Here is a 25,262-nt window from a genome sequence, read left to right on the forward strand (position 1 = left end):
ACATTTTTTCTTATGTGTGGCTGTATGAGACCATGGGGGGAATTTATCAAAAATTTCAAAGTAGTTTTTTTGGACGGTAAAAAGTTGCAAAAAAGTCACATGTGCGGTCAGTGCAACTTTTTTAGCAACTTTATACCGCACCACCGATTTGTGAGAATTCACTGTTCACGGTGAAATCTCAAAATGCGGATGCAGTGGTCAGGAATTTATCATTGCTACTTTCCGTGGGAAAATCGCAAACCACACTAAAAAGTCGCAAGTCACTGGCTTACTAAACTGCCTGTGGAGAGCACTTTTTAAAAAGGATAGGGGATGTGTCTGATCGCGGGTGGTCTGACTGCTGGGACCAGCCCACTATCTCCTGCACGGCACCTCGGCTCTCCCCAGAAATGGAGCGTGTGGACCCCTGCACGAAGCGTTGGCTGACACTCTCACTCCTTGTATCAGACACTTAGGGGATTTGTGTACCTGCACCTCAGTACTCCTTTTAAGCAAAGTGTCCAGTGATATTCACTAAATTAGTTGGGTTAACAGGGGACACCAGGTTAGCAACACCACCCTGTCACATGACATAAAACTTGGACTACTATCCCCAGGTCACCAGTACTACAACTTTCCCTGTGCGCTAAATACAAGTGACCCATCCAAAGCCAAAGGCAACAGCTGAATTGTTACATCCATCAGTAATCTAAGTTATAAAATAAGGAAAATATTTAGTTAAGGGGTTAGGGGATGCTTTATGATATTTACCCAAGGAGGTAGAGAGATAAGTCTGGAGGAGTGCAGGTTTTTGTACTTCTGTCACTCATACCATTGTAGAACACTGCAGTCAGCCTCTACCCAGTCTGAAATGGCTGATAACAGGGAATAACAGGTTACATGCAGAGAGGACGTTGCAGAGCCGTCACACCCCCTCCCATTGACTTGCACCCCCTCCCATAGACTCCGGCCCCGTGGTCGGCACCCAGCATTTTATGAGCTGGCAGCACGGCATGCAGCTCAAAGATTGCGGGGTCCCCAGTGCCGGTCAGACATCTTATCCCCTATCCTTTGGATAGGGGATAAGATGTCTTAGGGCCGGAGTACCCCTTTAAACGCGTTATCTTATGCCAGCATATAAGCTTTAATCCCAGTACTTTTTTGCAGTCAGGTCCTTCTGTCAAAGATCCCAATAAACTTTCTTTTCAATGAGAAGGAGGTTTTTTATTTACTTCTGTCAGCTCTATAGAATGCTCAGAGCATGTCTCAAGAAAGCATTGCCCAGTGCTGAAAGTCAAGCCCTGTACATTAATCATGCAGAGCAGGGAGGAGTGTGGGAGGGAAGAGGTTGTGCATCTTGTGGCTGGGCAACACCTCGACACTCCAACACTAGTTCTAAGGATGATATAGAGCTGACAGATTCCCTTGGAATGGGTATTCGACCTACAGTGTCACAAGGGTTATGCAGCATTTGACAACTTACACCCTATCCACAGGAGATAGGGGATAAGTGTCTGATCGCAAACGGGGGACCCCCTGTCGGTCTCCAAAATGGTATCCGAATCTCCCTCTGCACAAAGCAGGGTTGACACGCTCCTTCATGCATTCTCTATGGGTGCGCTGGAGACAGTGGTTTTAAAGTTGGTGCTCAGGCGAGGTGGTCAGAAAACTACTTACCTCCCTAGTTCCCCCAATGCGCTCCTGGTCATGGTCAGCACTAGTGACACTGCCACTTAATCAGTGGCTACAGTTGTCTCCTGCTAACCAATCACGACTGCAGTGGTGTCCCACCTCTGATTGGCAGAATGGCAACGTCATGTGCCGACCACGAGTCCAGAAGTGCAGCACATCAGTGAGTGGGGCTCCGTTTCGTGGCAGGAGAACAAGGAAGGTAAATAAATTTCAGAGTCCAGCATCAGAAGGACACTAAACAATAATGGTGTGCATGGCAGTATTGCAAGGAAAAAGCCGCTGCTCTACAAATAGAACATTGCTGCCTGTCTGCAGTTTATTAAAGATCATCTGTAGAAGCCAGAAAGCTATTGGAACAATGATTTGTGGACCAATGAAACAAAAATAGAGGATTTTGGTTTAAATAAGAACCGTTATGTTTGTAAAAAAGATTTCTATCCATGCCAGGATAAAAACCTCACAACACGATGGTGGTAGTAACATGGTCAGGGCCTGTTTTGCTGCTTCTTGGCCAGGCCAGCTTGCCATCATTGACGAAACAATGAATTCTGAACTATACCAGCAAAAAATAAATAAATAAAGTCAAGCAGCTACAAGCAAACAAGTCATTCTACCAAAGAATGGTTGAAGAAGCACACAGTTAAAGTTTTGGGATGGCCAACTCAAAGTCCTGACCTGATGTGCAGGACTAACCAACAATTGGAAAGGGTTCCCAAACTTTCAAACTTCACTGTATGCCAATAATCTAAAAACTGTATCAATAAAGTGTTAATCTCTGCATTAACACCTAGACGACACAGCGCATTCCTCTACTCCCTGGCTGCCTTGTACTTGCCGCACCCGGACGTACTGGTACGTCCCTAGTCTCATCACAGCTGTGATGAGAGTGGGTGCAGGAACAACGCTTGCTTCATAGATGGGCGGGGACCCGCCAGTAATGGCAGACATCAGGAATCATTCCCGCCATTAACCTTTCAAATGCCGTGATCAATACTGATCATAACATCTGAAGTTTATGGGGTACAGAGACTCATCACGGGGGTCCGATGAGTCAAAATACCAGCTGGAGGTCTCCTCACCTGCCTCCAGGGACATTCTGGTGATCTTCTGTTATGGTCCCTAGAGGTAGAATGCTGATTACACTGCCAATGCAAAGAACCAAACAGTACTAGCAATCAAAAGATTTCTATAAATAGTCCACTGTGGGGATAAGCCCCTCCCCAAATTAAACTTAAATCTTCCTAATATACAAAAAAAATGTATACAAAATTAAATAAAGCAACATATTATTGTCGTGTACAGAAATGCCTGAACTATTAAAACATAATAGTCCTGTACAGTGAACAATGTTAATAAAAAAAAATAATAATAAAAATACCAATATCCTAAATTGCTGATTTTTGGTAACATAACATCTCATAAAAAAAAAAAATGAAATAAAATGTGTCATATATGCAAAAAACATACAGATAAAAACTACTGTTCCAAATTAGCCCTTATACAACCCCATATACGGAAAATATAGGAAAGTTATAGAGGTCAGAATAAGGCTATTTTAAACATGCTTCTTTTGTTGAAAAAGTTAGTTTTATTTTAAGAAGTACAATGATAGATAAGCGTATAAAGACGAGTATCGTTGTAATCGTATTGACCCACAGAATAATGAAGACATGTCAGTTTTCTGCATAAAAACAACCCAATAGCCACCCCCCCACCCCCCAAAAAAAAAGGTCCAAAAGTGCGGCTTACAACTTCACATTACATTTAATGGTAACATGAAAGGTGTAATTAGTACAAAGTACAATTAATCGCTCTAAAAACAAGCTCTCATATGGTTCTGGAGGTAGGATAATAAAAGAGTTATGTCTCTTAGAAGGCGAGGAGAAGAAAAACAAAAAGCGCAAAAATGAAAATTTCCTGTGTCCTTAAGGCCAAAATGGGCTGTGCCGTTAAGGGGTTAAGTAAACAAAATTTATATTAAGTAGAATAAAGTGCAGCACATGATACTAGGAATAATATGAACTGCAGGAACAGAGAATCTGCTGCACTTTAAAAGTATGTACAGACCACAACGTAATAGCTATCCTATAACCAACTAGTACTAAGGTGAGGGGGCCCCTTATCTGTCAGAATACACATCTACAAACAACACATAAGCACTTACATGTCCGCTGCAAAAGAAGGAGCAGCACTAACTCCAGGAAAGCCATAGGACTTGTTCTCTGCACACAAGGAAGCTGACTGTGCTTTAACCTAGATACACTGCTCTGGTATCACATGACTCCTTCAAACAGTAAAAGGCAATAAGTGTACATAATCTTAGTTTCTTCTGTTACAGCTTTTTGTTTTGTTTCCAAATCCCTCGGCCCCTATATTAAAGGCACATACATCATGTCTGCAGTGCAGCAGGGTTAGCACACTTTATGGCAGCTGAAATGAATAGAAGTGGGCAGACTAAAGCCCCCTTTAGGTGACAGTCACATATAGTGAAAATGTTGTTGATTTTCCATCTAGATTTGTAATCAGTGAAATAAACTAACAGCATGAGGATAAGATTTGAGAAGCTCAATTTCTAACAAGGACTGGTCGCAATTTTCCCCAGAGAGTTAAAGGGGTACTCCACTGTCCAGCGTTTGGAAGTAAATGTTCCGAATGCTGTTTTCGCTCTGCGGGGGTCGGCCACGCCCCTTGTGATATCACAACCACGCCCCCTCAATGCACGTCTATGGGAGGGGATGTCATGTCCATGAGGCCCCTCCCAAAGACTTGCATTGAGGAGACATGGCCGTGATGTCACAAGGGGCGTGGATGACCCCTGCAGCGCAAAAACACGTTGGGAACACTTACTTCCGAACACTGGCCAGTGGAGTACCCTTTAAGGGAGCGTTCACACTGAGTAATTCAAGAGGAATTTACACGAGTAATTCCTCTTGAATTCTCCACTCCAAAGCAAGCAACATCTCCCCTTCCCATTGACTGCAATGTGTTTTACGCTTTCCTGTTTACACAGTGGAAATTCTGTTCATGGAATTCCTTTCTGCTTGAAGAAAGAACATGTTGATTCTTCAAGTGGAATCCGCGAGCAGAATGGTAAAATCTTTTCCAATGGTAAAATCTTTTTCCGACATTGTTTTCACGCGGAATTCACACGGAATTTGTGCGGAATTCGAGCGGAATTATAGAAAAGACAGCCCATGAAAAAAGGATGACACCCATCCTGCATCTCACTCTCCACCATTTTTTTTACTCGGCAGTAGGGATCAACCAATTATCGGTATGCTGATAATATCGGCCGATAATCACGATTTTGGGCATTATCGGTATCGGCAATTACCTTGCCGCTAAGCCGATAATGCCCCGCCCCGCCCCCACCGCATAGCGACCGCCCCCCCCCCTGACTCGCCACACCGCGACCGCCCCCCCCGACCCACCGCGTCGCACCCCCCACCGTAGTGCTGGGCGGTATACCGGTATGGATTTTTGCCCATACCGCTATACCAGTCGGGCTCCTCCCCCACCCTCCGAGTCAATAAAAAAAAAAAAAACTTACCTCTAGTGGGGGTGGTCTGGGCAATCCATCCTTCCTTCCTGTAGTGTCCGGCGCCATTCCGGGTGGAGGGTGCACCGGTACGGATTGTCCTTCTCCGGGGGTCCTCTTCTCCACTCCGGGCAGGCTCCGGCCTAGTACGCTGCATAGACGCCGCTACGCCGTGACGTCAGGTGCATCGCTGCACACGGGCGTCACTGCGTAGCGACGTCTATGCAGCGTACTAGGCCGGAGCCTGCCCGGAGTGGAGAAGATGACCCCCGGAGAAGAAGGACAGCCCGGACCGGTGCACCCTCCACCCGGAATGCCGCCGGACACTACAGGAAGGAAGGATGGATGGCCCGGACCACCCTGACAGGTAGGGGAGAGAAGCGGGTGGTGGTGGCGGCCTATGGCACCGCAAAAGCCACTGCTGTGCATTGATTTAAAGCGCCCGCTTTAAATCAATGACCTGCAGCGGTGTAGAGGGGGGGATAAATAGCCGATAACTTATACCGGAATATCGGTATAAGTTATGGCTATCGGCCCTAACCTCCACCGATTATCGGTATCGGCCCTAAAAAACTGATATCGGTCGATCCCTACTCGGCAGCCATTTTCTCAACAAGTCAGAAGCACATTCTCAGTCTCGCGTTTTTTTTAACCTTTAAAAACGTATAAACATGAGTGAACGGACTGAAAATGTCAGAGTTACTCAGGATGTAGTTACCTCTGCCGTGGTGGAACTGCGCATCAGACTCCACCCCCGCAACTTCGTCTCCAATTAACCATCATGGTTAATGTCATTTGTCGTCTCAGACTCTGTATGGAAAGCAAGTGTTGCATATTAATTAAGTTAATGTGTAGAATTTAGCATTTTTTTTTTTTTTATAAAAAAAAAAAATTCTGCTCTTTTGTATCTAGAGTCAAGCCAGGCATAGGAGGTACTGGGTGTACCCAATCAATAGCCTTCGTGATTCACGTGGCCACATCAGGCAACTATATGTTGAGATGAGAAGGTACGTGCATGATTTTACCCCCCAACCCCCCTCCTTTTTTTTTCTTTTTTCCAAATTCTGGGCACTATATGATATTTTCTTTCTTCATAGGTATCCCCAAAAATTCCACAACTTTGTGAGGATGCCTATGGAGGACTTTGACAAACTGCTGGACATTCTTGGTCCACACCTGCATCATCAGGATACAAGAATGCGTCAAGCCATCTCTCCCACAGAACGTTTGCCGATCACATTGCGGTAAGTAGACTTTGTCAATTTTTACATTTGATGTTCAACGTTTATCCTAAACTGGTGTTCTGGGAGATAAAGTTATTATCGGCAACTCCCAGCATGCCCTGATGCAGCCTTTACCTCTGCAGCTGACCCTAAACTACAACTCCCAGCATCTCACACCATATTGTAGTATGGTAGTTGTAGTTTTGAATCAGCTACAGAGATATAGGCCGTATCAGGGCAGGCTGGGTGTTGTACTTAGGAAATGCATCTCCCTGTATTTGTTGACCCTGCCTATAGCTTTGCAGCTGACCCCAAAATACAACACCCAGCATGTTACACCATAACCTATAATATCCCACTATATAGTGCAACATACTGGGAGTTGTTGTTTTGGGACTGCAGCAACACCATAGGCTGTGTCAAAGATTTCTGGGATTTGAAATGACTAAATGCAACACCTGTACAACACAGAGAGACAAAGCCGCAAATCCACCATTTGCACTTTGATCTACTTGCTTCTCAGCATAATAAAAAAAAAAAAACAGGTTGTTATTATACATTTTGGTCAAAAAGTACAAGCCCACTCGTCACGTCAAGGCCACATAGTCAGAGTGGGTCCCTAAACTAACACTGGCATAGCGCTGGGTGGCGACCACTGCCTCCGTGACACCAAGCCCACAGGGGGAATGACCCAGTGGCCAGGCAACCCCGCTGCTGCCCGACCAAGCCCCTGGCTTTGGCCCGCACCACCCCACAGACAAAGCATCACAGAAACAATGGCCGCCACAGAGAACCACACCAGTGTGTTTTAAATGCAACACCTAGCATGCCCCTATGCAGCCTGTACCTCTGTTGCTGACCCTAAACTACAACTCCCTGCATGTTGTACCATATTATAGTATGGTAAAGGGAATGGTGCAACTTGCTGGGAGTTGTAGTTTGGGCGCAACTGCAGAGATGTAGGCTGTATCTGGGCATGCTGGGTGTTGTACTTAGTAACTGCTACTCCCTGCAATTGTTGACACAGCATATGGCTTTGCAGCGGATCCTAGACTACAACTCAAAGCATGACACACTATCTTTTATTATGGTAAAGGAAATGGTGCAACATGCTGGGAGTTGTAATTTGGGCACAGCTGAAAAACTGTTTTTTCACATGTATTTGTGATAATTTACAATTTTTTTTTCTCTTTCAGATTTCTTGCAACAGGGGAGAGTTTCGCATCGTTGCATCTCCAATTCTAAGTCGGTAAATCTACCGTCTCTGAAATTGTGAGGTCAACATGCCATGTGATCTGGCAACACTTGCAGCCCATTTTGATGCCCAGTCCCACCCAGGAGACGTGGCTACAGGCAGTAGCAGGCTTTCAGTCTGTAGCCCAATTCCCCAACTGCATAGGCGCCGTCGATGGGAAGCATGTACGAGTGCAGCAGCCACCGCGATCAGGATCAGTACTTCAATTATAAAAAGTACTTTTCTATGGTCCTGATGGCCGTGACTGATGCCAATTATAAGTACATTGCCATCAAGATTGGTGCCTATGGTAGTACTGGGGACTCGCGGATGCTGATGACATCTGAATTTGAGTGGCAAGTTTTGCAAGATCAGGTGACTCTGCCTCCACCAAGACCTCTTCCGGGTACCAAGCATTCAATCCCCTGTAACGGAGCTGGATGTGGATCCTCTAACCTGTGTGGCTGAGGACTCAGACCGTATCAGGGAGCGGAGTATAAGGTGCCATTGGTCTTCACCAGAGCCCGCCACAAGGATGGGTTTGCTGCGGCAGGTGACACCCAGGTAGCTACCCCCTACACGGCTTGACCACACAGGTAGCTGGGCTAGACGAGGTACCGAAGGATAAGACAGTAGCGTAGTCAAACGTAGCAGAAGGTCAAGGCAGGCGGCAATGGTGCAAAGTCTAATAAGCTAACGGGAAGATCTGGATACACGGGTAAGGCAAACAGGCAATATGGAACGCTAATCTCAGGCTAGGGGCACTGAAGATCCGTCAGGGAAGTGTGGGAGGTGCATGGACTTTATAGACTGGTGTCAGGTGTACACAATAATTATGGGCGTACTGGCCCTTTAAATCTTTTAGCTCTGGCGCACGCGCCCTAAGGAACAGCGCACGCAGGAGCTGAGACACAGCGGAGGCAGCAGGGGAGAGAGGTGAGGGCTGGGATTCACATATGGGCGCGTCACGCAATGCGAATCCCAGCCCCGCCGGCAGCTGGAGACAGGGGAACAATGCGCTCGCAGCCGTAGCATGCGGCCAGAGCGCGGAGCCTGACATCTCCTTTGTCCTGGTATCGCATGAGGCCTTTCCTCTGATGAATAACTTGCTGCGCCCATACCCACAGAGGGGCTTGAATGCCCGAAAGAGAGATTTCAATGAAAGGCTGACCCGGGAGTGCACCTTCGGGATCATGAGTAGGAAGTGGAGGATCTTCACCTGTGCAATGCAGTTGTATGAGGCCACAGTTGATGCACTCATCAAAGCTGCGTTTGTCCTCCACAACTATGTCCATGACTATAATAGCCCTGACATAGAAGTGGAACCACACGTGGCTTTGGATGACGAGCCCATCACCTGGGGCTCAGGTCGTCCATCCAACCGTGCTATACATGCGAGAGAAACCTTCACCTTCAAGCATCCTGTCTACCTTCCCCAACCGTGTGGTCTTCCCCTCCATCTGCATGATGTGGACTATCTTCTTCACCTTTTGGCTTCTGCCCTACCTGTTGGACACTACCTTTAGCCACATGTCAGTGCAAAAAGGAGAAAAATGACCCTTACGATGGTGCTGCTGTAGTACAAGGATGACGCGTTTTGGAGGAGCTGCTGAAAGTACAAGGATGCTGAAAGTACAAGGATGAAGCGTTTCGGGGGGAGCCACCACATTCCTCAGATCAGTCTGGGTAAAGCAGGTAAATTCAGGGTATAAATATGTTTAAAAATGGCGCCAATACAACAAGGGGCAGAGCCAGAGGATGACATCACATATTACATAATGTATATACCGTAAGTTTAAATACAAATATAATACAAGTACACAGATAAAACAGTGGTAAGAAGTCAGTAACACATAGATTCGCATAGAATATATAATAAAATAATGATGTAAGCAGTTTAGATCGTGCAGCGATATGATGCTGCATTAGAATCACTGACAACCGGTCTCTAGATGTCTGAACTGATTATTGAGGTATATTTCATCAATGTTTTTCATAACCTATTCCTATCCTTTTTTAATCAGACATATACTCAGGTGTAGTTTTTAGAGTTCAGCCTATACTATATACTACTATATAGTCCCACATGCTGGACATCGGCGCTCCTGTCACTGGTATGTAGACAGTCGCCGATCGCACAGCTGTCATGCTGTGTGGGCCGGACGGCATATAGTGTGCTGCAAAAGCCCGGCAGCAGGCACCTGCGCCATGAGGAACGGGCAGTGATTGTGGGGCAAAACCAGTACTTTAGAAATCATGTTATTAGATGGAGGAGACGTATAATGTAATGTCAGCAGTGCTTTTGGTGCGCATCCAGAGAGTGAATGTGGTGATTTACTACCAGATGTGCCATTAGTGGATTGGAGAGCACTGATGGGGGGACAATTAGCTGGAAAAAATGTAAATGAATAAAAAAGAAATAAAGGTATTAGCAAAGTGAGTGGCCCAAAATGAGAATATATATATATATATATATATATATATATATATATATATATATATACACACACACATTCATAAAGGTTATCTCAGCATAATAAATAATATAAATATAAAAAAAATATAAATATATAAAAAATATAAGGGTATAAAACCATAATATATGTAAAACCATATTAATGTGAATAAATATATATAGGGATATAAAGCCATATAGAAATGATCGTATGGCCAGTCAGCAATACAGTGCCCAGGGGGGTATAAAAGTGTGCAATAGTACAGGTAAAATACCAGTAAAAGTCGTGATCTGAATTCATAATACTGATAAGATATGCGAGAATATACATATAATCATAAAAACAAGGAACCGTACAGATAAAATACCAACAGAGATCATGGTCATAGTGTAAAAATAATGGTAAAGTATCAGAAAACATACATAAAATCATAAAAACATAAAAATGATAGTAAAATTACACTTTGGTCATAGTGTGTGCCTAGCTTACATGCGTAGGTGTGAGGAGATGAACGAGAATTAACTGAATAAACACAAGCACATAGATGGATAAATTTCTGTGAAATTAAAATTTCACAGAAATACCATAATACCGTATATACTCGAGTATAAGCAAAGTTTTTCAGCACTTTTCAGAATTTTCGTGCTGAAAACACCCCCCTCGGCTTATACTCGAGTGAACAAAAAAACGCTTCTGGCTTAGCTGTGAGGGGGGACGGGCTGTCCATCTTCGGCCATCTATGCTGCAGGGACCGTCCGGTGGGGAGGGTTAGTCGTTCCGGGCTGTCCATTTTCACTGGGAGGCCTTCTTCTCTGCTCCGGGCCAGCCCCAAACTAGTGACGCTGCATTGACTCGACCGCGCAGGGACATTCATGCACAGGGACATCATGGACGTCTGCTGCGCACGGACGTCCCTGCGCGTAGTCGTCAACGCAACGTCACTACTCCGTGGCCGGCCTGGAGTGGAGAAGAGGGCCTCCCGGTGAAGATGGACAGCCCGGAACGAATAACCCTCCCCACTGGACATTCCCTGCAGCATAGATGGCCGGAGATGGACGGCCCGGTGAGTAGAAAACAAAAGGGGGGTCTGGATGAAGAAGGGGTGGTGGCGATGACGACGAGGGGTGGTGGCGACAACGACGAGGGGTGGTAGCGATGATGACGAAGGGTGGTGGCGATGACGATGAGGGGTGGTGGCGATCACGGCAAGGGGTGGCGGCGACGGCGAGGGGTGGCGACGACGACGAGGGGTGGCGACGACAAGGGGTGGCGAAAATTACGAGGGGTGGCGACAACGACGAGGGGTGGCCATAACGACAAGGGGTGGTGATAACGACGAGGGGTGATAATGACGGGGGTGTTAATGACGGGGGTCTGGATGACGACAGGGGGGGATGATGACATGGGGGGGGGGTGATGTATTTCCCACCCTAGGCTTATAGTCGAGTCAATAACTTTTCCTAGGTTTTTGGGGTGAAATTAGGGGCCTCGGCTTATATTCAGAACGGCTAATACTCGAGTATATACGGTAAGTGAATTTTTTTTTTTTAGAAACAACTTGGTGCACAATAGTTTGCACATGTGCTACAACAGATATGGTGAGATTGTGCAAATTTTCCACACCACAGGTTTTTTAAAGTTTCCCCTTACCAACCAAACAGATCACTGCGTTCATTTTGCAAAGTACTCAGACAAATGCAAAAAAAGCCAGTGTTTCCCAACCAGGATGCCTCCAGCTGTTGCAAAACTAAAACTCCCAGCATGCCCCAAAAGCCGACAGCTGGAGGCACCCTGGGTGGGAAACACCAAACTAAGCAATCTGTTTGGTTGGTATGGGCAACTTTTCAACTCAGCAGCTGCCCCCCCAAAAAAACTCTGACTTCCAGTATAGGTCAGTGTTTCCCACCCAGGGGTGACTCCAGCTGTTTGAAAACTACAACTCCCAGCATGTGGGACTATATAGTAGTATATAGTATAGGCTGAACTCTAAAAACTACACCTGAGTATATGTCTGATTAAAAAAGGATAGGAATAGGTTATGAAAAACATTGATGAAATATACCTCAATAATCAGTTCATCCAGATCAACTTGCATTTTCCTTGATTACTTTTTCTTGGATATTTTTATCTTATACAGTGACACCCCCCCCCCCCCCCCGACCTACGATGGCCCCGACATACGATCATTTCAGCATACGATCACTCTCAGAGGCCATCACATGTTGAAGGCAGCATCAACAAACGATGCTTTTGTATGTGGGGCCATCGCATAAACGGCTATCCGGCAGTGCAGACTGCTTCAGCTGCCACCGGATAGCCGTTTACGGTGCCCCGTGTGGTCCGCTGACGATCACTTACCTGTCCTCGGGGCTCCGGCGCATCCTCTTCGGGATGCCCTGCATCGTTGGCGCTCTCCATCATCGTCATCACGTTGCTGCGCACGCCGTCCCGTCATCCAATAGGAGCGGCGTGCGTAGCGACATGATGGCGGCGACGGAGAGCGAGGATGCCAGGGAAGCAGAGGCCTTGCCGGAGCGTCGGGGACGCGGCGACAGCGATGGAGGGTGACATCCAGAGCAGCGGTGACAAGCGGTGACGGTCCGGAGCGGTGGGGACACGTAAGTATAACCTCCAATACCAGTGGTCTTCAACCTGCGGACCTCCAGATGTTGCGAACCTACAACTCCCAGCATGCCCGGACAGCCAGGTCCGCAAGTTGTAGACCACTGTCCTATACTTTACATTGCACGGATCCCTCAACATACGATGGTTTCAACAAACAATGGTCCATTTGGAACGGATTACCATGGTATGTTGAGGGACCACTGTATATGGGAGCAAACACACATGTGGCTGGAGTTGTGATCTGAGAATCTTGAAATGGCCAATTTGGCCCTCCCACATCATTTTCCCCTCCCCTTCTTCTTCCCTTCTAAATTCCCTCTAATTCCTCGCAAAATATGCGCGCATTCTGAGCAAATTGTGCACACATTCCGCACAAATTTAAATAGCATTTTTCCTTTCTGAATTTTTTCAGCGTTTATGTTCATTTCCGTGCGGACATTCCACAGACAGTGGAGCACTGGCAGAACATGCCATCTCTAGGACTACTCGGAAATACTTTGTCTCATAGATTGCAATGTTTTTGAAGGAGCTAAAGTCCGGATTTCCGTGGCGGAATTCTCCCGTGTTAACAGAGCAGCAAGAATCCTATTGAAATCAATGGGACTCTGATGCTGTGGAATGGACATCTTCTTTAACCTGTTAACGACCATGGATGTCTATACTCGCCCATGTGCCATTAACGGGGTATGGCGCGGGCTCCCGACTCGAGCCCGCGTCATACCAGCCGGCCCCCAGCTGATTCTTGTAGCTGAGGGCCGGTGTTAATAGCCGATATCCGTCGTCTAAAGGTGCCTTTATCCCATAGCAACCAGAAATCAATAGAATTCACACTTGACACTTGAAATATTTGTGTTGCTTTTTCTTTAGTGTTCAATTTTCATAGTACAAAAGTAGATCAATAGACCACTAACTTCGTATAATAAAATAGATCCAAAAGTTTTTCACCCAAAGTGCTCACTGAGTACGTCCAACAGTCCTTGTTCAGCTGACCGAATAAATTACACCCTTCCACGGGCATAACGGAGCTGACCTTCCTTCCTCTCACGAAGGGGTAGACAAGTGTGCCAGACACTTACGACATTTCGGAGGACACGCCCCCTTTCTCAAGTGACCCTATCGTGCACCCATCACCATTTACATAGTAATTCACATCTCGCGTGAACTCAATTCTGCAACAAGAAATTTCAAGTTAAAAAAGGAAGCAAAAGACGCTTCGTAATAAAATCAAACATTTTATAATAATTCTAAGTAGCAATAATATGATGCTATAACGCCAGAATACCGACAAAAGTCAAAGCAACTGATGTTATAGGAATACCGAGAAGTTACACATTTCATTGAGCCCATCCGGGTTTAATTCATTACATTTTTCAATCCAGAACACTTCTTTCTGTAGTAACTTTCTTTTTATGATCTCTTCTGTATTTCCTTCAATTTCTTCTATTACCATCCAGCGCAATCCGCTGGCTTGGTGACCATACTCGAAAAAATTGAAGTTTTCATATTCCGGATTGCGTACCGATGTTCGCTAATCCGGCATTTCACATTTCTCATTGTTTGGCCTACATGTACTCGTCCACATGGGCATTTAAGCATGTAGACTACATGTTTGGAATTGCAATTATACATACCCCTGAGAGGAATTTTAGTACCTCTCAGAGGATGATAAATGCAATCCGTTTTGATGATACTATTGCAGTTCTGACAACCCAAACATGGGAAGGTCCCTTTCTTTGCAGTATTTAGAAACAACTGTTTGGATTTTTTCTTTTTATTCTTGATATCAGCCCGAACCAAAAAACGACTTTCCTTTTTTGTAAATAAATCTAGGTAATCTCCCATATTTGGGGTCAGCCTTTAATATTCCCCAATATTTGTTCACAGTTCTCTTAATCAATTGAGCGTGACAGTAGAAATAAAAAAAAAATTCCTGTTTTTTAAAATCCTTTCTATCCTTTTGTCTCAATTTTTCTCTTCAGTGATACAACATATTCTTTCAACTGTTCCAACGAACCTGACCATAAAATGGAAGCGTCATCCACGTAAAGGATCCATTTTTTAAACATGGATACTAATTGGAAATTAATTAACAAATAAATCTTCAAATTTAGACATGAAAATGTTTACAACACTAGGTGCGACAGGGGACCCCATCGAAGTCCCCTGTACCTGTAAATAAAAATTGCCTCCAAACCTAAAATAATTCTTAAATGGGCACTGTCATGAAATAAAAAAAATGATATGTTGTAGTACTTAAGTACTACAACATATCTCTAATATACTTTAATTTAAAAAAGTGATTTTAAAACAGTTTGAAATCACTTTTAAATTCGGCCACTAGGGGTCGCCCTCCTAGTGGCCGAATGCATTCTGCAGTGACGTCACTAGTTAATTTCGACTCATTTAAGCCTGGCAATGAGTCGGAATTCACTCACTGCGGTGCTCGCTCCTGCCTGTCAATCAAACAGGCGGGAGCGAGCGCTGAGAACAGAAGAAGCGCGCATTGGCTCCCCTGCTCCCTGGCCTTGCACGCCAGCCCGGCATCCCGTCGCTGCTGTCCTGCCCGTCGCTGCACTTTCCTGTTATGTCTGGGGGGGGGGGGGGTGTTCGGGTAGCGGGGTTCAGGGGAGGGGTAGTGGGGTTCGGGTTGCGCCGTGGTCATGTATTGTTTTTAACACAGGGTGCCTCCAGTTTTTCCCCACTACAACTCCCAGCATGCCCTGACAGCCAATAGATGTCAGGACAAGCTGGGAGTTGTAGTGGGGAAACAGCTGGAGGCACCCTGTGTAGATGAACTAAGGGCGTAGATGAACTAACCTGGAGCACACTACCAGGCAGACAAAACTGCATTTTTTTTATATAGTAAAAAAAAATTAAATTAGTCAGGGAGGAGGTTAGGGATAGATGGGAAATAGGCAGGGACAGAGAGGGGGAAAAAAGGGATGGTGGGAGCTACTCTTTAAGAAGCACCATCTTCAGCAGATCCATTATAAACCCTATTTGAGTTACACAATGTGGGGTCTTTAATCAATTCTTCTCTTACTGCAATTAAACCTTCATGTGTGGGGATGTTTGTATAAAGGCTTTTAATGTCTAACGTGCATAGTAATGTTTTATCTGTAACCTCTATATTTTCGATATGGTTTAAAATATCATTAGTATTACTTAGGCAGTTCTTTAATTTTCTCACAATCTTTTGTAGGAAACCATCTACATACACTGCCAAAGGATAAAGGATGGAGTCGACCCCCGAGACAATAGGACGTCCCAGGGGTCTCTCCATATCCTTATGCACCTTCAGGAGCAAGTATAGAATAGGCGTCCTCGGGTGGTTATTGATTAGAGCTTTTTGGGTAACAGTTTCTATTATTCCATTATTAACTGCTTCTTCTACCAAGATGTAAATCTCTTTAGCAAATATATTTGTGGGATCTCCCTTAAATTTTTTATACACATTCTCGTCTCAAAGCTGTTTTTTGGCTTCTTGGGAATATAACTCCTTATCCCATATAAATGTGGCCCCCCCCTTTTCTGCCTTTTTTACTACCACTCTATCATCTTTCACTAGTTTGGTTAATGCACACCTTTCTTGAAACATAAGATTCTTCAGTTTATTACACTTTTCCCATTGTTCACACACGTCGCTCAAAAATCTCCTACTTGACCGGTTTCATCCAAATTTAAAAAGGTTTTGTATGTTGTGTATTCCCCTCTAATATGTTGTCTTAAATTTGAGACAAATTTATCAATGGGTTTTCAAGTTATCACAGAATATATCCACAGTAAATCCATCTGAGTTGAATATTAGACCTCACTACATTCAGTCAAAAATAAAACCGACACACAGTTCCTGACATCCATGAATCCAAGCAAACCAGTGGCGGATCCAGGGGGGGGGGCAATGGGGCAATTGGTTCCCCGAGATTTCTGCCCCCCGATTTCTAGCATGGTGGAGTGCTTTCTCGCCGCTGGGACGTGGCATCATCGTGCCGGCACCTGAAGATCTCGTCGCCGCTCACCTGTCTGCACAGTCTGTGCAAGTAAGGAGAGCTGCTCAATGGGGGAACTTAATATAACTGTATATTTATTTTTAACTGTTTGGCACAACTATATAGCACTGGGGTCAGGGGGCAATTTAAAAACTTAGGGAGCACAAAAAAGGATACATTTAATGTGAGGTGCCCATGACGGGGGCATTATATGTGAAGAGCACATGACAGGGGGTCCCCTGTCATGTTCCACTCACATATAATGCCCCATGTGCTGTGCCCCTCACATATAATGCCCCCCTCACATATAATTCCCCCTGTGATGTGCCCTTCAGATATAATGCTCCTGTCATGTGCCCCTCACATATGATGTCCCCTGTGGGGCAGGACGGGGGGCATTATATGTGAGGGGCACGTCACAGGGGGCATTATATGTTAGGGGCACAGGACAGGGGGCATTATATGCGAGGGGCACATGATGAGAGCATTATATGAGGGACACAGCACAGGGGGCATTAAATGTTAGGGGAGCATGACGGGGGCATTATATGTAAGGGGAACAGTAGAGGGGGCATTATATGTAAGCGGCACAGCAGAGGGGGCATTATATGTAAGCGGCACAGCACAGGGGGCATTATATGTGAGGGGCAAAAGACAGGGTATTATATGTGAGTGGCACAGCATAGGGGGCATTATATGTTAGGGGCACAGGACAGAGGGCATTTTTATTATGTGGGGGGCACAGGACGGACATTATTAACACCTTGTGGAAGGAGGGTTTTCCCGTTTTTGCACTTTCATTTTTTCCTCCTCACCTTTTAAAAATCATAACCCTTTCAATTTTGCACCTAAAAATCTATATGATGGCTTATTTTTTTTGCGCCACCAATTCTACTTTGCAATGACATTAGTCATTTTACCCAAAAATCTATGGCGAAACGGAAAAAAAAATCATTGTACGACAAAATTGAAGAAAAAAATGTCATTTTGTAACTTTTGGGGGCTTCCGTTTCTACGCAGTACTTTTTTCGGCAAAAATTACACCTTAACTCTATTCTGTAGGTCCATAAGATTAAAATTATACCCTACTTATGTAGGTTTTTTTATTTTGTCTTACTTCTGGAAAAAACATAACTACATGCAGGAAAATGAATACGTTTAAAATGGTCATCTTCTGACCCCTATAACTTTTTTATTTTTCTGCATACGGGGAGGTATGAGGGCTCATTTTTTGCTTCGTGATCTGAAGTTTTTAGCGGTACCATTTATGTATTGATCGGACTTTTTGATCACTTTTTATTCATTTTTTCATTATATAAAAAGTGACCAAAAATATGCTATTTTGGACTTTGGAATATTTTTGCGCGTACGCCATTGACCGTGCGGTTTAATTAACGATATTTTTATAATTCGGACATTTCCGCATGCGGCGATACCACATATGTTTATTTTTATTTACAGAGTTTTTTGTTTTTTTTTTAAATGGGAAAAGGGGGGTGATTCAAACTTTTATTAGGGAAGGGGTTAAATGATCTTTATTCACTTTTTTTCCACTTTTTTTTGCAGTGTTCATCGCTGCGATCCCGAACAGCCCCCTGAGCTAACCGGCAATGTTTTACTTTCACTTTAGATGCGGCATTCAACTTTGAACGCCATGTCTAAAGAGTTAATAGCGCGGGAACCCCGATCAGTGGCACTCGCTATTAGCTAAGGGTACCGGCCGTTGTTAGAGGCTGGGTACGGGTGGCCCTGCATTATAGAAAGGGAGTGGGCGAAGGGTGTATAGGTACACCATCTGTCCCCAATAGGTTTATATGTGTGGGGGGGGGGGGGGGCGCAGGAGGGGTCATAATTATTATATGTGGGGGCACAGCGTGGGGCATTATTACTAAATGTGAAGGCACAGTGTTTTGCATTTTAGAGGCATGGTGTATATTATAAAGGAATTTCAGGAGTGGTACGATTTTTATGGGCCACAATACATTACAGTATTCAGAGTGTGCACTGCATGGCAAGGTTATATTAAGATGGTACAGTGTGTGGTAGTATTGTATTCAGAGATCGCAGTGTGTGTGGTAGTATTATATTCAGAGAGCGCAGTGTGTGGTAGTATCATATTCAGAGGGTGCAGTGTGTGGCAGTATTATATTCAGAGAGCCAGTGTGTGGTGGTAATATATTCAGAGGATACAGTGTGTGTTAGTATTATATTCAGAGAGCGCAGTGTGTGGTAGCATTATATTCAGAGGGTGCAGTGTGTGGCAGTATTATATTCAGAGAGCGTAGTGTGTGGTAGTATTATATTCAGAGAGCGCAGTGTGTGGTAGTATTATAGTCAGAGAGCCAGTGTGTGGTGGTAATATATTCAGAGGATACAGTGTGTGGTAGTATTATATTCAGAGGGTGCAGTGTGAGGTAGTATTATATTCAGAGGGTGCAGTTTGTGGTAGTATTATATTCAGAGAGCACAGTGTGTGGTAGCATTATATTCAGAGGGTACGGTGCTTAGCAGTTTTATAATAATTATTGTTTTCATATAGAGGATCAGAATTCACTGACAAATTAAGGAGCCATCTGGGTGTAATTTTCTGCAGAAAGAAGATTTCGCTGACAAAGTCACAGCGGTATGTACCATCAAAGCTGTCACCTGTAGTCACTGATATAATTGTGTATTCTCCTCACTATAGAGAAGAAGTCACCTGTAGTCACTGATATCATTGTGTATTCTCCTCACTATAGAGAAGACGTCACCTGTAGTCACTGATATCATTGTGTATTCTCCTCACTATAGAGAAGACGTTACCTGTAATCACTGATATCATTGTGTAGTCTCCTCACTATAAAGAAGACGTCACCTGTAATCACTGATACAATTGTGTATTCTCCTCACTATAGAAAAGACATTACCTGTAATCACTGATATCATTGTGTATTCTCCTCACTATAAAGAAGACGTCACCTGTAATCACTGATACAATTGTGTATTCTCCTCACTATAGAAGACATTACCTGTAATTACTGATATCATTGTATACTCTCCTCACTATAGAGAAGCCGTCACCTGTAGTCACTGATATCATTGTGTATTCTCCTCACTATAGAGAAGACGCTACCTGTAATCACTGATATTGTGTATTCTCCTTACTATAGAGAAGACATCACCTGTAGTCACTATCATTGTGTATTCTCCTCACTATAGAGAAGACCACTCCTGTAATCACCAATATCATTGTGTATTCTCCTCACTATAGAGAAGACGTCACCTGTAATCACTGATACCATTGTGTATTCTCCCCACTATAGAGAAGACATCACCTGTAGTCACTGATATCATTGTGTATTCTCCACACTATAGAGAAGACGTCACCTGTAGTCACTGATATCATTTTGTATTTTCCTCACAGGTCCCATCAGACCTGTAGTCACGTGTAAGTTTTGCAGTTTTCATGGGTGAAACAACAACTCCCAGCATAAGCTTACCACTACTTAGGTCATACTGGGAACTATATTTTTAAATGGTGAAAACTTCTTTAGCACTTTACCATTCTGTGACAATTTGAATATTTGATTATTATACTGGAAATTAGTTTCTGCAACATGCTACAGCGTGGGCATCACAACTATACTGCCAACCTAATGTGGGGGAACTACAACCTAATGTGGAGGAACTATACTGCCAATCTAATGTGGGGGAACATACTGCCAACCTAATGTGGGGGAACTACAACCTAATGTGGGGGAACTATACTGCCAACCTAATGGCGGGGGAACTACAACCTAATGTGGAGGAACATACTGCCAACCTAATATGGGGAACTACAACCTAATGTGGGGGAACTATACTTCCAACCTAATGTGGGGGAACTATACTGCCTACCTAATGTGGAGGAACTATACTGCCAACCTAATGTGGGGGAACAATACTGTCTACCTAGTGTGGGGCAACTATGCTGCCTACCTAGTGTGGGGGAACTGGGAACTATGCTGCCTACCTAGTATGGGGGCACTATGCTGCGTACTTAAAGGGGTACTGGACTGCCCCAGTGTTCTGAACATCTTGTTCCAAACCCTGGGTGCAGGCTGTGGGGGTTGTTACATCATAACCACGTCCCTTGTGACATCACACCATGCCCCCTCAATGCAAGTCTATGGGAGGGGGCGTGTCGACAAGCGCATGATACTCTGATAGTGCCCCTCCCGAGACTAGACTCTGGATCCGCCCCTGAAGCAAACCCTGACTTACAGGAATAGTAACCATGCAAATGCACTTCGTGAACTCAATAACTTCTTTCTGTTTGTCAATTCTTGCTGAAAGTTTCAGTTTCTTGTAAATGAGCGTATATTTACAGCAAGTCAGAAGATTGGAATGTACATCTCGTAATATTCAACCTTGTGACAAGTTCATCTGAGCTCACACTATTCACTATATGTGAGGGGCACAGAACAGGGGCATTATATGTGAGTGGCAAAGAACGGGGGCATTACATGAGAGGGGGACAGAACGGGGTATTATATGTGAAGGGCACAAGACAGGGGATATTACATATCAGGGGCACATGACAGGGGGCATTATATGTGAGGGACACAGGACAGGGGGCATTATATGTGAGGGGCACATGACAGGGACCATTGTGATTATGTAGGGGAAAAGGACAGGAGCATTATTATTATATGTGGGGGCACAGAACAGGGGGCATTATTATTATTATTATGTAGGGGGTACAGGACAGGGAGCATTATTATGTGGGGCAGTGGACAGGGGGCATTATTATTATGTCGGGGGCACAGGAAAGGGGGCATTATATTTTATATATGAGGACACAGGACAGGGGGCATTATTATTATGTTGGGGGCACAGGAAAGGGGGCATTATATTTTATATATGAGGACACAGGACAGGGGGCATTATTATTATGTGGGGGCACAGGTTGGGGCATTATTACTATATGTGAGGGGAACAGAGTGTTTTGAATTTCAGAGGTATGGTGTATATTATAAGAAAATTCTGGGGTGTTATGGTTTTTATGGGCCACAATATGTTGCGGTATTGAATTCAGAGGGTGCACTGTAAAACAAGGTTATATACAAAGGGCAGAGTGTGGTAGTATTATATTCAGAGGGTACAGTGTGTGGTAGTATGATATTCAGAGGGTAAAGTATGTGGTAGTTTTATGTTTAGAGGGTACAGTGTGTGGCAGTATTATATTTAGAGTGCACAGTGTGTGGTAGTATTATAATCAGAGAGTACAGTGAGTGGCAGTACTATATTCAGAAAGCGCAGTGTGTGGTAGTATTATATTCAGAGGGTCAAGTGTGCGGCAGATTTATATTCAGAGGGTGCGTGTGATGTAGCAGTATATTCAGAGGGTACAGTGTGTGGCAGTATTATATACAGAGAGAGCAGTGTGTGGTGGTATTATATTCAGAGGACTAAAAAAAGGTAGTCAATGTGAATAAGCTCCCTACCTAATAAAAGTCTGAATCATCCTCATTTTCACATTTTTAAAAAAAAAATAATGTAAACAAAAATAAACATAAAAATGTGTTATCGCCACGTGCATAAATTTCCGAACTATTGAACATTAATAAAACTGCACAGTTAAAGGCGTACATGTAAAGAATACCAAAGTCCAAAATTGCTCATATTTGGTCACTTCATATACCAGTAAAAAGTGGGAAAAAAATAAAAAAAAGAAGGATTCGTCCAGCACCAAAGGCTTGCAGGTAAAATCAAAGCTTGCTTTATTTGCATATTCGGACAACAGTCACATACAGAGAGAATGTCTGATGCGTTTCGCACCAGAAGGAGGGATCAAAAAGTTCCATCAAAACAAAATTTAAAGCGTTTGGCTTTTCAGCAGTCCTTCAGGGGTTCATTTTATAGAGGCTCTTTTAAAAATGAAGAAAGTAATCTGATTGTTTGCTGTGGACAACAGCACCACTCTTCCTGTACACAGGTTTTGATAAATATCCCCCATACTGTTTTTATGCAACCAAAATATTACTTAGTAAATCTACCTCCAGCCTCTAGAATGTGGACCACAGGTTCCTGAAGGACTCATGACCATGGATGTGAAGAGTCTAAATGGAGCAGCAGGGCGCATGCTAGACAAAAATCCACATTGAATTCCAAACTACAAATCTGTATGAAACCAGCGAACCTTCTACTACTGATTATTAAGTAAAAAAGAATCAATAATTTTAACCCATAGGGGAAGCAAGTGTTAGGGACCGACCGGGAGACAGGGAGAGTGAGCCATAAACTGACCCTAAAACCATCTCTCCCTGCCTACTTGCCCATCCACCCTAAACGGTGAATCGACAACTGGGCGTTGGTCCCTCCCTGAACTAAAATGCTGGGGCCTAATAAAAACACACACTAAGTCGGTCACCAACCAGAAAACTAACAGGAAAATACAACTCTATAGTATATAAGGTCAAAGGACACAGATCAGTGAGCAGCACAGAGGACACCATCAGTGGACATGAACAGAGGACTCAGTGGTCATGAACAGAGGACTCTATAGATAAGTACACATGTACAAAACTCAAGAGATCAGAATACAAGAACTAATAACAAATAGAGTTCAAAACACCAGACAGGAAAACGGATAAGTCTACAGACTTCAGGAATAAAGAATAATCCCCCAGAACATCCAATAGACTCCAAGTCCATGGACCATGGACAGGAATTATCGCAATCCCCCAGATAACCTCCAGTAGAAACAGGAATGTCTTGATACTAAAACGCACTCTCCCCCCTTGGCGCACGGAGATATCTTGTACTAATTCTCAATTCCACGGATTCCCCATGGACAGGTAACAGGGATATCTAGATACACTGGATATAATTATAGAACACTGTTCACACTGAACACAAGACAGGAAACCGCGATCCCTCAGGAATGTCCAGTAGACTCCAGGTCCCCAGGGACCAGAAACAGGGATGCCAGATAGGACACTGTTCACACTGAACAGGTAAAAGTACAAAGGACAAAGATCAGATCAACTAAACAGAATATAAATATAGGACGCTGTACACACTGGAACACAGAACCAGGATACCAAACAGGGATAATAAATCCTAAAACTGACTGAACAAACACAGCTTAACCCCTTAAGGACCAGGGGTTTTTCCATTTTTGCACTTTCAATTTTTCCTCCTCACCTTTTAAAAATCATAACCCTTTCAATTTTGCACCTAAAAATCCATATGATGGCTTACTTTTTGCGCCACCAATTCTACTTTGCAGTGACATCAGTCATTTTACAAAATAATCTATGGCGAAACAGGAAAAAATCATTGTGCGACAAAATTGAAGAAAAAACGCCATTTTGTAACTTTTGGGGGCTTCCGTTTCTACGCAGTAAATTTTTCGGTAAAAATGACATCTTATCTTTATTCTGTAGGTCCCTACGGTTAAAATGATACCCTACTTATATAGGTTTGATTTTGTCGCACTTCTGTAAAAAATCATAACTACATGCAGAAAAATGTATACGTTTAAAATTGTCATCTTCTGACCCCTATAACTTTTTTTATTTTTCCACATATGGGGCGGTATGAGGGCTCATTTTTTGCACCGTGATCTGAAGTTTTTAATGGTACCTTTTTTGTATTGATCGGACTTTTTGATCGATTTTATTCATTTTTTCATGCTATAAAAAGAGACCAAAAATACGTTATTTTGGACTTTGGAATTTTTTTGCGCGTACGCCATTGACCGTGCGGTTTAATTAATGATATATTTTTATAGTTCGGACATTTACGCACGCGGTGATACCACATATGTTTATATTTATTTTTATTTACATGGTTTTCTTTTATGGGAAAAGGGGGTGATTTGAACTTTTATTAAGGAAAGGGTTAAATCACATTTATTAACTTTCTTTTTTTTTTTTGCACTTTTTTTTTGCAGTGTTATAGCTCCCATAGGGACCTATAACAATGCACACACTGATCTTTTACCCTGATCCCTGCAAAGCCATAGCTTTGCAGTGATCAGGGTTATCGGCGGTCGATTGCTCAAGCCTGAATCTCAGGCTTGGAGCAATCAATGGCCGAGGGGACACGCCGGAGGCAGGAAAGAGGACCTCCGCTCGTGTCCCAGCTGATCGGGACACCGCATTTCCACTGCGGTGGTTCCGATCAGCCCCGATGAGCAGCCGGGAAGGTTTTACTTTCGGTTTAGACGTGGCGTTCAACTTTGAACGCCACGTCTAAAGGGTTAATAGCACGCGTCCGCGCGCTATTAGCCCCGGGTCCCGGCATCAGATACATGCCGGAACCGACCCGATATGACGTGGGGTCACCGCGTGACCCCGCGTAATATCGCGGGAGCCAGCCAAGGACGTAAATATACGTCCTTGGTCGTTAAGGGGTTAAAATCAACTAAGAGCATGGCACATAAAATGGCAAAACCCAGAAAATACAAGGTGCTTGCTAAAACAGATATAGTAGCTAAAAGCACAAAACAAAAAGAGTTTCACCCAGCCTCCATTAGCCGCATGTCAACCATGTTAGCAG

General features: G+C 44.0%; 1 protein-coding gene across 14 annotated transcripts in view; it reads right to left on the minus strand.

The window, feature by feature from the left end:
- LOC130283842 (uncharacterized) overlaps positions 1 to 25,262 on the minus strand; it is a 73,068-nt gene that overhangs the window by 42,763 nt on the left and 5,043 nt on the right. For 6 of the 14 annotated variants that reach the window (XM_056533421.1, XM_056533420.1, XM_056533418.1 and 3 more), the window contains exons 2-3: positions 5,928 to 6,019; positions 3,836 to 3,955 (exon numbers count right to left, since the gene is read on the minus strand). The exons of 4 other annotated variants lie outside the window; for them this stretch is intronic. In XM_056533421.1, the coding sequence (XP_056389396.1) occupies positions 3,836 to 3,881 (46 nt within the window). In that variant the 5' untranslated portion in view covers positions 3,882 to 3,955; positions 5,928 to 6,019. 4 more of the 14 variants (XR_008846865.1, XM_056533429.1, XM_056533416.1 and 1 more) reach the window with 3 other exon arrangements.

This window comes from Hyla sarda, chromosome 8 (genome assembly GCF_029499605.1).
Source record: "Hyla sarda isolate aHylSar1 chromosome 8, aHylSar1.hap1, whole genome shotgun sequence".
NCBI lineage: Eukaryota > Metazoa > Chordata > Amphibia > Anura > Hylidae > Hyla > Hyla sarda.